At 39.6% G+C, this 13,378-nt stretch overlaps 1 protein-coding gene across 1 annotated transcript in view; it reads left to right on the plus strand.

Annotated features, from left to right (window-relative positions):
* Positions 1–13,378, plus strand: part of nphp4 (nephronophthisis 4) — a 148,937-nt gene that overhangs the window by 7,423 nt on the left and 128,136 nt on the right. The window contains exons 4-5 of the mRNA XM_046397509.1: positions 10,879–11,048; positions 11,414–11,478. Coding sequence (XP_046253465.1) covers positions 10,879–11,048; positions 11,414–11,478 — 235 coding nt within the window. The remainder of the gene's footprint in view (positions 1–10,878; positions 11,049–11,413; positions 11,479–13,378) is intronic.

Here is a 13,378-nt window from a genome sequence, read left to right on the forward strand (position 1 = left end):
TTTGTTATTGTATCCTATATGCACAGTTTTTTGCAGTCTATTAGGTGTGACATATGTGCACACATGATTCACATCTAGTCAAGCGTGTCCACTCAGCTGTCACATAGGAAGAAGCTCTGCCCTTTTCTCATGTGTTTAGGCAAAAGGTTAGATTATCTAACTCTCATGTCAACTCTTTATTTCACTCCACGAGAGCAGAATAAACAATCGGAGAATGAAATATGTCCCTCCCTGGGTAAATTTTTTGGCAAACACTTGCAATGGAAGGGGCCCACTAATTCAGCATGGAACATTTAGGTAAGCTTGTTTGCAAATGATGCTGCTTGTGTGAGAGATTATAGGCAACAATCTCTTTGATCCCGATTGTTGCGTTGTCTTTTTCATAGAAAGTTTCAAAGAACATGCTGAGTGTGGAGCCCCGAAAGAGACAAAATGTAAAACGTTATTAGTTTTGGTGCTCCACTGACAGGCCATTTAATGGCATTTCTGAGTAGCCATGTACCCATGTATAAATAAAGCAGATAAAGTGAAAACTGGACAAAACAGTCAAAGTCTCAAATGCACTTTAAAGACACAGTTTCAGAGTGCAATATCTGAAAAAAGTATCTGAAAAAGTTATTTTTTATGCAGCGACTGTAATGCATGCTTAACATTTTCTGGGTTTCACTTTGTTAAAAATTAGCCCATTTTTTTAGCCTATACATTTGAACCTGAGTTTAAACAACATTACAACACGGTCGTGCAAAGATTACGAATGTGTCGTCGGCACATGGTTACTTGTAGGGAAAACGTTCGTTCTGAAAGGCGGTGTACAATTCCAGCTCAGGGTCCACTTAATATTTGTTGTTCAGAACCATGTCTTAGGGTAGTTCAGGCAGGCTTCCTGCAGTAGAGCCACTGACTAGAAATGCGACCATGCACAACATATGGTGCTTTGAGGTTGCACTGTCAGCACAGTAACATCTTCAAAAGGACTGTAATTTCTACCATGTCTATGTTAGTTTACTCTTTTAGCATGCTTACACTAACTTAATAATAAGAATTACACACTTATCACAATCATTTAGAAAACAACCTGACACACTAGTTTTCTTTAAAACAGAATGTTTCAGTCAGCTCGGCAGAGCATCATTATTTAATTAAGTGAACCTTTTATTAAGATAACTAAATGAATATGTAACTGTGTGGGTGGTGTTTGCTGGAATGGTGCAATTATCACCTTTTGTTTTGTATGAATGGCTTAAACTTTGTAGCCTACGGGTTTTTCAACCTGTTGCTATTTACAGAACTCCCTTAACTTGGTAATGGACTGATTAAGGCTAGCCCTTCTCATGTGGAAGGCTCCGGAGACTGTCAGGTTGGTGACAGGGCACGTGCACAACATCACAGAGATCAATTATTGACAACAATTATTGACAGTCTGCACTGCTTCGCCGTGTATGTGCTGAGTTTAATTTTGAGATTTATGCATCACACCTGGTTTGGAAATGCTGTTCTGTCTGTGCACGGCTGTAATTATGGCATCTGTCTGTAAATTGTCAAATTCGAAGCAGAATGCTTTTTAAAAGTCTTTCATGAGCTGCGTGTTAAACAGCAGGTGATGTTGATGTAAGTCTGGATTCCCATTTCTGCTCTGCAACATAGTGTGTGTCATGCAGAGATGTATTTGCTGCGCTGTTATTGTATTTTTCATATCGGTATGATGGACTGTGTAGATAATATTGTGGAGGTCTTCACTTCATTCAACATTCAGATTCTCTCAGCAGTCAGTGCTGTCTAAATGCAGTATACTATTTGGCATTCATTCCTTATTTTCCATGAACCAAGTACATGTTAACAGGAAAATATAAACAGTACCACCAATGTGGCAAATATATTGGCAGATTTAGACTTTTCATATGGAGACCAATGGAAAGCGAAAACCAGATAAGATTTGTTGTCAGTGTTAAAAGGACATAAAGTGTTGAAATATACTACATTCTTCTGGAATATTTTCAGTATTGTTTAAGTAGCCAAAGCCTGATTTAGCTCATTACCTGATTTTGCTTCAGTTGTCCAAAATCTGTTTAAAACACATCAATGAGCCCTTGAAACATATTCCTTCATTGTCATTGTGGGTTCTGTAGTTGACTTTGGATCAGTTCCACACATACAGTCCTGCTGCTGTAAGTACTCACTAGTGCGCCAACTGTGTGTTAATATGAACCTGAAAATACTCCCCAACAAAGTGAATGTTTGTTTTTGTTGTGTTTGCTAACAACCACAGTGCTCAGCTTTTCTAGGAAATGAAGCCTTAAAAAAATATATTGTCACCTTTTTTAAAGATGTACTTCTTCAGAAGAGACAAATGGGTTTGGGGCCGGCAGTACCCACCAGACAGACATTGTAGGGAGTATTTACAGACACCCCAACCCATAGTGTGTTTTGGTCTTTCCATGAAATATGCTGACCACATAACACCAGCCTTATCCTTATATTAAGTTTTGCTTCCGTATGAATGCTTGCTTGCCCCAAATGGCCCAAAGCAGTCTTGAATCCCCTCCTTTGAACTGCTAAGTGCTCAAATAAATGGCCAGCAGTAAAACATGAACCTATATTAAGTCTTGTTATGTTCTGTCTTCCATTCTCTATTTTCTTTTACAAGGCATGGCACTTCCTACAGTAAATGTAGCGAGCCTATGAAACCCTCCTGTGTGAAAAGCCATATGATTGATGGACAAAGGAGCCGCTATGGCAGCATAGACAGGCCTTCAGCTTACCTCGGGGCTTAATTCCTTCTCCCAGCTGGCATGCCACACTAAGAGATATACACTTCAATTATACATGGGGATGGTGGGGGGCTCAGACTCTGCTGCCTTGCCTGAGAACTGATCAATATTTCAGCTCCAAGGGGACCAAACATCTAGCGGAGCAGCTGCTGCTTAACAGCTTTACACACTGGAGTGGCACACCCCCAAATATACAGCTATACTGTAGGTGTGGGTGTGTGACCGAGGGAACTCAAAGGCTATGAGAGCTACTGCCGAGGTGACAGTAGGGAGAGATGAGGGCCTCAAGTATAGGAGTTAGGTAGGTTTCTGTGTGTGTGTGTGTGTGTGTGTGTGCATGTACATGTGTGTGTGACTTATTTCTACTGTGTGTGGTATGTAGATTCTTACTTGACTGTTTTTCCTCTATCCCTAACTTGTTTCTCTTTGCCCTCATTCCCTTTTTTCCCCCTTCCGCACATGCATGCGCTCACACAAACACACTCACACTCACACATCGTCCCTGTAATTCTGCTATCAGCTCTCCAGGGGGGTCTGCATTGCTTGTGTGTGGGGGGTAGAGAGGGAAAGAGAGACACTGAGACAGAAAGAAATAAAGAGATTCTGTCTGTCTTGTACTTTGTTGTTTCGGGCTTTGACATGTCAATTCCAACTTTACCTTTTTGAATCTGAAGTCTGGCAACATTTCTTCAATCCTTTCATCATTGTATACCTCCTGCATTCCAGCCTTATTGTGATGCATCTCCAGCATTCACAGTCAGTGCCTGCAGTTTGTCTGTGAGGCATTTCAGACGGGATTTACAAAATGTCAGGAGACCAAAACCTGGGTGACAAACTAAGACTTTACCCAGCGAGCGCTGAGATCTGTCGCCGGCAAAGCTGGAGATGAATGCAGGGTCTTTGGGGTTTGTTAGAGTCAGGGACAAGACAGCGAATACCGGAGGCATAAAAACTAAAAACGAGGAACAGAGACTCTGGGAAAAGGTTGTGCTGATTAGTTGGTTTTCATTGTGTGCAGACATGTATAATGGAAACTGGAATCAGTGTTGATGCTGACAACAAGTTTAAATTGTCAGTGAAGCAATTTAGCTACAATGAAAATGTCAGTTACTGCACTACTTCTACTCTTTCATCTTGTTAATTTCTCATCTGCCGCAGACTAGCCTTGGCAGCGATTCAGGGCATATAACCTGCCAGGACACATGGAACTCAGAGTCGGCAGTTCCTCTGCTTTGAGGACCTGTGTCAGTCTTCAACTTCATCTGTTATACCCAAGTTCGTCTGGAGCCATGATCCATCTTTGTCAGTGTCTGTCTACCCCATATTGCCTTTAAAGGGAAAGAGTTTACTTGTTTCTCTCAGGTAATAACAATGTGTTTTTCAGACAAGTGGCATTTGGATTCAAATACACAATGATTTTTGTGAACTTTCTCTGTGTTTGCAGTGGGTCATGAGGATTATCGGTTTGATCCAGAGCAACTTCATGGATTAGCATGAAATTTATTAGGGGTAATAATAAATTTCATGCTATATTTATAGGATGTTGCCTGAAGCTTAGGGTTAGGGTTAGCGTGATCATTAGGTCACTTTGACTAGATAGCAATGGCTAGATCTTGAAATACACAAAACTGTGAAATTAGGTCAGCATTTGTGCTCTTCAGACACTGAACCATTTCCATTTTGGACACACTATGAGCTTTCTTCTGGCACCACCCTCAAGTCTTAAAGTTGTTGTTATGTTTTTCTAAGTTAGACTCAACACTTGGTTTTCCTTGTTCACGGTTTAAACTTTCCATTGATCACAACAGCACAATGTTTTCCTGTGTGACCTTGACTTGTTTTTAATGTTGCTTCTTGGTTTGACATTGAGAGGAGCACAAATCATAAGCTACAAAGCTGTTGAGTGGGTCATCATTTAGAGTCAATTTTATGGGAGCGAGTGGAAGCAAAAGGCTCAAAAGATAAATTAAATGCACAGGAGTGTGTGGCATTGATGTGCCGCTGATGCATGATTGATGTTGCTGCAGTGTAGCAAGATGGTCAGCCGTGATAGTCATAGATCTAGTCCTGTGAGATAGTGGACATAAAGCCAGTCTATCAAGATAGACTTCAGACTAGACTTTGTTCAGTCAGAATCTGGTGATTATAGATTGGCAGTTTTGTACTCTATGATAAACATTTGATCAGCTGAACTGAAAAGAGATGTGGTTTAAAGATCTAGAAAAGCTTGAGATACCTGGACTTCTTATGCACTTCAATGCCAAATAATATGTTTTTACTTTGCTGGTGGATGCAGCATTGGAAAGATTTAGAACGACCTATTTATGTTTCGCTTTTCTAAAACTGAATTGAATGAAATGAATTAACTGAGATGATACATGTGAAATTTATTTTTACAAAAGTATTAATTGTGGCTGATACCCACTTGGTTTCATTATCACCTGAAATTTTGGCTAAAATCAATCATTCAGTCAAAAATATCCTAAAAATGAAAACAACTACTGCACAGATAGAACTTCTAGTCCCCGACAGGGGAAATAAATCAGTTCTCGGTCAGAGGTATGTTAAGCCCAACTTTACATAGCATATAGAAGCATATAGAACAATCTTACAATAGATGAAAGAACATGAGTAAAAATACGGCATTATTTATTTTGCCTTCCTTCTCTTCACTGTGTCTGCTGTTGACACACAGTTTGGGTGGTACCAGACAGTGCTTAAGTTCAGTTGGATATATGCAGGGCAAGCATCCTAATCTACAGTAAGAATAAAAGATTGGACATTTCAGAGTAGCTTCACTAGCTGTTCTCTGTAGTCTAAAATAGCCTCAGATGCAGAGTCTTGAAAAATGGGAATTACTGCTCAATGAAAGTACTTACTGGATAAAAATCTTGTCACTGTCACCCTCATTCCTTGGAGGGATTCCATATAATTGGATTGTTTCTCCAGTAATTGCTGCATTTCTTTCATATTTGGCTGATAAATCGGCTTTTCCCTGTCCTCCACCTGTTCTTCTTCTTTTTATCTGTGCTTATGACATAAACTTTTTTATCATATAACTATTATTTTTTTCCTCAGCCACATTGCACACCTCAGGGGACATGGGATTCACAGAGTTGACACAGTCCAAGCTTCTTTTTTTCCCCCCCTCACTACTGATTCAGGTGGTGAGAGCAAGTAGAAGCAAAAGACTCAAAGTGATAGAGAAGAACACCTTCTTTGCTTTCAACTTCTCAATCAGCTCCATTACACGGCTTTTTCTTCTTTCACTTGTCATGAATCAGGTTTTCACAATCTGCCACCGTCACTCATACAGTACATCGAGGTACAGGAGTGTATTTTGGTGAGGGTAAAATGTAGGCATGTGCTGTTATTTCAGGATCCAAATTTAAGAGCTGTTCATAAATAACTGAAATCTGCTGCCTGGTTTACAAAGTTCTTCCAGCACCATGTCGTGTTAGTTTGTGATATAGGGAGGAAATTCAGTCTTATGGATTTATGTACATAGGCATAAAATATTTTCTGCCCCCGGTCAGTAGTGTTGAGATTTTTCTGTGTCTGGCACGGGACGATGATGCCTCCATTCTTAATTGCACCTCCGAAGTTGACGAGAACAGCAGTGGATCTGAATCTGATTCAAAGATCTGAGGAGATCTGAAGAGATTTAGCTGGGTTCAAATACAGACTAACTGGGTCTTATTTTTGCATTGGTTCTTGGCACATGTGTTGCTGTTCTGTTCATTAAGTGGTGGCACATCATGCAGACGTCAGTGTTGCAGTTTTCTCTCTGTCTGAGATTAATTAATTATTCTCCAGTCTAATTCAGACTGCATTTGACAGTCTCGACAGTCTCCTTTGGGTAGGTTTCCCACAGGTCAGTTTCATATCAGGTCCAAAATTTGTTGAAGCTTGTTGAAAGTCTGTTAGATTCAACTGCCACACATAAGCATTCTCAGTCCTATCTGTGATCCCTTGACATTATTGACCATAAGGAAGCCTGGAGCCTCTATTGCTGTCATTTTCTCTGCCTCTCTATCATCCACCCCACCATCTCTCATCTCTTCCTATGCTGGTGACAGTCAAAGAATTTCACACCAAGAGGATTTGTGATGCTGATACCCGCTGGTTCTGTGCCTGTCAGATGACTTACTGTATCTTTCTCTCTCTCTCTCCCTCACTCTTTCTCCCCTCTACTTCAAGGCATTGGCTTGGCTGCCAAAACTAGTATCAGAGCAGTGCAGCCAAGAATTTCCCTGAGTGCATATACGTGCTTAGCTTAGCTTCATCAGACTTTTTGAGCTGAGCTATGAATTTGTGTTGCTGCCTGTAACAAAGTCCCAACAAATGTAGTACATGAGGAGATCACAGTTGTATGCAACTTATATAATATTATATAAGAATAAGTATATAATGCATTAAAGCCTGATTATGAATTCATGTGCTTTTTTCTTTGTTGTATAATCGCAGCCTTTACTCATCATACCCAAATACATACACACATAGTCACATACATTAATACAGGTACATGCATATCATGTGAATAGTTAATATAGGCATCCAGACATGTGGAGCTGGCCCATTATCTAAATCCCAGGTAGCTGACGCTAGTGCTCCCAGCCTCCCAGCCGGCTTGTTGGCCAAATGGAAATGCCCTGTTTGCTTTTCTTTTGGGAAGCCTCCAGGGTGGAACAACAGAGCCCTGTCAATTACACTCCAGTTGCTCTGGACCTCTCTATGCAAAACCAATGCCCATTTGAACCCTCTTTGTTTTGTGCATTGTCTGTGATTCCCCTCTTCAGTGCTCACCCAGTTGCCCACAAGTTGAGCATTTGAACGACCAGCTCAAGAGAGCAGCCTCAACTTTTACACTCTGATAGCACTATGAGAGGTTCTTAATTGCTTGTTTAGCACCAACAGCCAGTAATATCAATTTACGAAGCAATTACACAAGTTTTTGATGATATTTCCTAAAAGTAAGTTACTGAAAAATGCTATAATACAGCTTTTGTTGCCATGTTTCATTAGACAATATGTCAGCTTTCTGATTTTACTGTGGTAGCAAAATATCTATCTATCTATCTATCTATTGTTTGTAATATCCAGTAATTGACAGCTGGTTTTTAGACAAAAGATGTTTTAACATATTTTCATCCAGTCATTTCACAAAACATGGGACAAATTTATATTTGTGTAATTCATTGCAGCTACAACTAACATCACAGTCTTCTCTCTTTATCTCCCTCACAATCTTTTTCCTGTTCTGGCTTTACATCTCTGCACAGCAACGCTCCCACATGCTATAATTTGCCTTTTTCCTGTCATAGTTTTTTTTTAATTCCATGTCATTCACAAAAGAGTCTCAGCAAACCTCCTGAAGCTGCAGACAGGCTGGCTGTTGGTAGTGACAGTGACTTCAAGCTACATGCCTTTGTGCTGATGATATTTTAATGTCACCCCATTTCCGTTCCTCTCTCTATACTCAAGTTGTGGGCGGGGTGGATATTTACCCCTGTGAGAATCAATTACTGCTTTGTTGACAGTGGCTGCCGAGTATAACCTCTCATTAGGTCCGACATATGCCGCGCCTGGCATCGCTGATGATGCAAGCTGTTTTCTCAATGACATCTCCCAGTGCTCCTGTGGTGCTGGGAAGGAGCAAGATCTCATAACATTGCCTTCATATGAAGTTCCGTGGCAAAACGTGTAGTCCATTGTGTTGGAATAGTAGAAATTTGGAGCTTTGTTCAAGCAGACTGCAGCAGAAGTTGTCCACTTTAAAACAAAACAAAACTCAACTGAAGTCTAATCTAGTAATCTATTTATCATTATTCCTTATCATTATTCAGTGATAAGGACAATTTTGTCTCTTTTCATAACTCAATGTTTGCGGTTCGAATCTCGCTGGGGAATTTACTTGTCATCCATATCTTTCTTTATTTCCCGTTGTTTCTCTATCATTGCTATCCAGTAAGGACATAAAATGCCACCCAAAAAAGTAATAATAAAAAAAGTGAACTTCGTGTAAAGTTGCTAGCCCTAGACTGGAAAGCTTTTACTGTGGTGACTAAGAGATCAGTACAGGCAAGGAAGAATTGCCTTCATAGCAGTGCGTAGCAAAGCTGTATGGATGAGAGAACATGAGGATGAGGTTTCTTTTTATCTGATCAATATATAGCAAGAACAAGAGTGGAGGAGTAAACACAACCACTTGAAACTGAAGATAATAATGCCTTCGGTCTTCCTGCCCCTTGCGTAACTGCACATATTGGGCAGTTTGTTAACTCTGGCAATCACCTTAGTTGATACAGTTGGTCGAAGACAAAGCACCGTCATGCTTCGGCCGAGCCCTGAAGCAGGATGTCAACAACACAGGTCAGCCAGAAAGTCTCCAGCTGGGAATTTGTATTGGAAAAAGCTATAAAAGCATGCTGTGGCTTAGCAGGGAAAGTGTACAAATCAGCTCATGTACAGGAGATAAATTTAATTAGAGATATTTATTCAAATCACTTGACACTGTTTTATCCTTCATTCAGCTCGTCTGTCTCAGAATATTCATAAGCAGCCAAGGCTGTCTTCTCAAGTATGGACTTCATCCTTTGAAAATCTGAATTATTACAAATTGAGTAAGAGATATTTTTGCTCTATGGGGACAGTGTCTCTTTATTTATTTATTTCCTGAGATTGGAACAGAATCAATTTGGAGGCATATCAAAGCGGTGAGGCAGATGAAAAAGGAATTCTACCTTTGAATTGGAAATCCATCATGAACAATGTCCAGGTTTCTAGGGACTACGTCTTTGACCACAATACAAATTCTACATTATCACAGGAAGAGGAATCTTGGGTGAACATGATAGAAAATATGGATTATTCTCCTCGAACTACTGTTTACACAGCTTAGGATAGGTTCAAAAGAAGTTCATTCAAAGATGAGGCTTTGATTTGGGACTTAAGGTTGGAAGGAAATAAATAAATAAACTGAGGAAAAGTAAATAAACTGAAGAAAAAGTAAAGTTTTCAGCCTATGAATACTGAATGACATGCATCTTGGGATTGGGGATATTTTTACTTTCTCATGCTGCTAGAATATCTGTCTGAATTTCAGCTCAGTGAACCCACAGAATAAATGCTGAGTATCTGGCAAAATGTGCATTGCTGAGAAATTAATCAAATGTCAAATTAGAACAAAGATACTGTAAGTTTTCGTGAAACTCGAAAGTTTTCTCTCAAACTTTCGATTGAAATTTCGGTAATGAAAATACGAACACTGATTGAACACTAATAAACTTTGCACGAAACATAGCTCATGTTGAATCACCACCACTTTCATCTGAGTAGACTCATATGAAAACAAGCAAACACACAAAAAAGTAAATCAAACCGTGCCTTGACGACTATCTTCCCTATCCCATGTTTTCCATTTGTATTCAGCAATGTTTGTATTGGCAAAATGAGTAATTTAAACTCACCGTGCACGGAGATAAAAGACAAAATAGGAATGTCTCCAGGGTTTTACATTTGAATATACGGCTCTGTGGTGGCTGATAGCTGGGTCTAAAGATGAACAGGCTCTTCCACAGTGGGCTGGGAGAAATTGACTCTGTATTTCAAGGTAGCTCATGTTTACTCGTGACATTTTTTCTGTTGACACTGTCATGTTCCCCTTTATGGTTTTGAAAAATAACAGGCTTTATTGTGCTCCGGGACCAATGTATCACAGAGAATTTGTGGGTCTCTTTATCATATTCAGGCGTGCGTGTGCATGGTGTGGCTCTGCTTTTTGAATGGCAGATCAGAGTCTTTAAACAATTGCATCTACCTGGCACAGACTACAGACAGGATCCCAAAAGGCTTGACTGTATTTCTTTGAACTAGTGTAAAAATAGCGAGGTCAAACCCTCCTCACATGATTCTAACGAGTCTCCAAATGAAGAGGAATTTGACTGCTTGATGCGAACCCGAACCGGACCAGAACTAAAATGCAACAGTGTAGTGTTTTAATTCAGTGTTTCTTGAATTGACATCCTGAAGGCATTAGATAAAACCCGAGCTGCAGAGATGTAGGAATGGCAATGTCTTTCTTCACTCTGTGTGTTATATGGTTCTGTAGGTCCTGTACTTCCATACATCTCTGCGGTTGCCCAGCACGGTGGTGGTTCTGGAGCTGGTGTCCTTGTCACCCAAACCAGACGGCACCCAGCATGCCCTGGGGCGAGGATTCACACTCCTGGAGCTGTTTACCAACAGACCAGAAGCTCAGGCTGCTGATGGGGACAGAAGGTGATTAGCCCATTCTTAATTACGCCAGCCAGGCATTAATGAGGTTTGTCATGAGGAGATGGTTGAAGGACAGATATGTTTGTTATGAAGGGGTTGCTGCTTTAATATCATCCAGGGACTGCCAGCTCATTTGGTCTAGACTACTATACTGATACATCTTAAACCTTTGCAGTAATATGTAGCTCAGCTGTAGTAATTTTACTACTTTTTTCTGCTTGCTCTGTTGTCATCTGTATTTAGAGCTCTGGTCAGCGAGCTAGTTTGGTTAAGAGACACTAGACAAAGAATTAAATAAGCAGCCGAACTGAAATAGCAGCTCCATTCATTCATTTGGTTGATCAGGTTGGTTTCAATTTATCTTCCAGGCTGAACTTACACCATGGATCACCCAGAAGCCTCCTCCATCCACTGCTGAAGGACATTATTGACTGTAAGGACTTTTTTTATATACTGTATTTTCTAAGTATTTGTAAGTATTTGTCTATTCACTTAAAGTTCCTTGAGGAATGCAGTGGGAAAGCTGTGAGGGCCACAGTAAATGCATGTATTTTCAGTCCAGCACAAACCCTGTGAGAAAAAGCAAAATAAATATGACGAGTGATGAAAAGTGAAGAAGTAAACATGAGTAAAACATGATAATGAGAAGACAGTACATTAGCAGTCGTTGCCCCTTGCGTTTTACTTGAAATGAAAGTATACCCAGAGAGCCAGGGTCAGTGTAAGATAAGATACAATAAGATAGGCTTTTATTACTCCCGCAGTGGGGAAATTCTCATTGTCACAGCAGCACAAGGACAGCAAAATAAATGTGCAGATAGGTCGAGTAAAAAATATACAAAGTCAAAAAATATGGGGATATTTACACTTAAAAAAAAACAAAAAACAAAACTACACACATGGTATTTACAGTATTTCATTATTTTGAAATTATTAGCAATAGTCAAGCACTGATACTGTGTATTCGTGACTGCCATGTTTTCTTTTAAGACCAGGTGTAGTTATTTTTGCAGTTGACTTTTCGTCTGCATTTTTCTTTAAGAGACTATGTGCTAGTTATGTCAAAAATGATTTAAAAAATCCTTGCACTCTCCATCGTACCTAACAACTACTAATACATTCAATGATGTAGCAAGTCGTGGGTTGAATGAGCAGATAGAACTCCAGCTCTCCTTGCTGAAGTTCAGTTTGTTTTTTCTTCTGGCTTCAAGTGTGAGTTGTTTGGAGAGAATTCACAACTATTGAATGGTTTATTTTTGAATATTAGACTAACATCTGTGGAGAACAAGTCTTCTTGAATTATTGAGTGAGCTACTGAAGCTCAGGGTAGGTTTAGATATGTCCTCGCTTGGCCTAAAAACCAAAGCTATGAATTACAAAACACTGTGGTGCCTCACAGTATGAATAACACTGCGCCCAGTGAGAGCCAGAGTTCCTGTCTTGGCTATCATGTCACATGAATATTAGAAAACCTTCTCTCAAACGGACTTTTATGATTGCTGAATTATTAACCACATCCCTGTTGTTCAGTGGGACGCTGCTATTTTGTTTTAGGTGCCATATTGGTGCCACTCTCGCTGTTGCTCTTTTATGGTCAGAGACATTTTCTATTTCTTTATGTCACTTTTATCCTCATCCACTGTGACAGGGACACATAGTCCCTGTATCTACTGCTCAATGTTAAGCATTTTATGTGACTTTGTAGAGTGAGACAAGCATCTGAAACTGGTTTGTGCTGGAGTGAAATAAGTACATTTCCTTATAGCACTCATTCGTGTCTGATTGTGTGAAAGAATTCTAATGAGAAAACTTGCCCTGGAGGCTGATATTTTTTTTATTCTTCATTCATTACAAATTCCACATTATTCAGTTTCTTTGACTATGTTTTTGAAAATATTGTAGCTCTGAATAGAAGAATAACATCTTCATTACTTCTTGATGTGTTGCAAATGAGGCTCGGGTTAAAAGTTGAATTGAGTAAAAGTGAATGAATTTAAAGCATAAATGGCTGTTCTTCCACATGTCTACCACATTAAAGTGATAGCAACACTTACAAACCATCATTACAATGTAGTGTGCTGCCTTGTAGCCCTAAAACAAGCTGCTGGCTTAAACATATAATATGTAACATTAAAATCGACTAGGCCTTTTCGAATTTTTTTTGTGGACTTGTGTACTTACATTATCTCAGATTTTTTCTATGAAAGTTCAAACCCAGAGAAATCTCTACTTCTATTCCAGCTAACAGTGCGTTTCACTTTGTAGATTGTCTCTGTTCCAGAAAAGAATCTTTTTGAATGAGGACTCAGTGTTTTTTAATGCAGTGCAAATGT

The sequence above is a fragment of the Scatophagus argus genome, chromosome 8 (genome assembly GCF_020382885.2).
Source record: "Scatophagus argus isolate fScaArg1 chromosome 8, fScaArg1.pri, whole genome shotgun sequence".
Classification (NCBI taxonomy): Eukaryota; Metazoa; Chordata; class Actinopteri; family Scatophagidae; genus Scatophagus; species Scatophagus argus.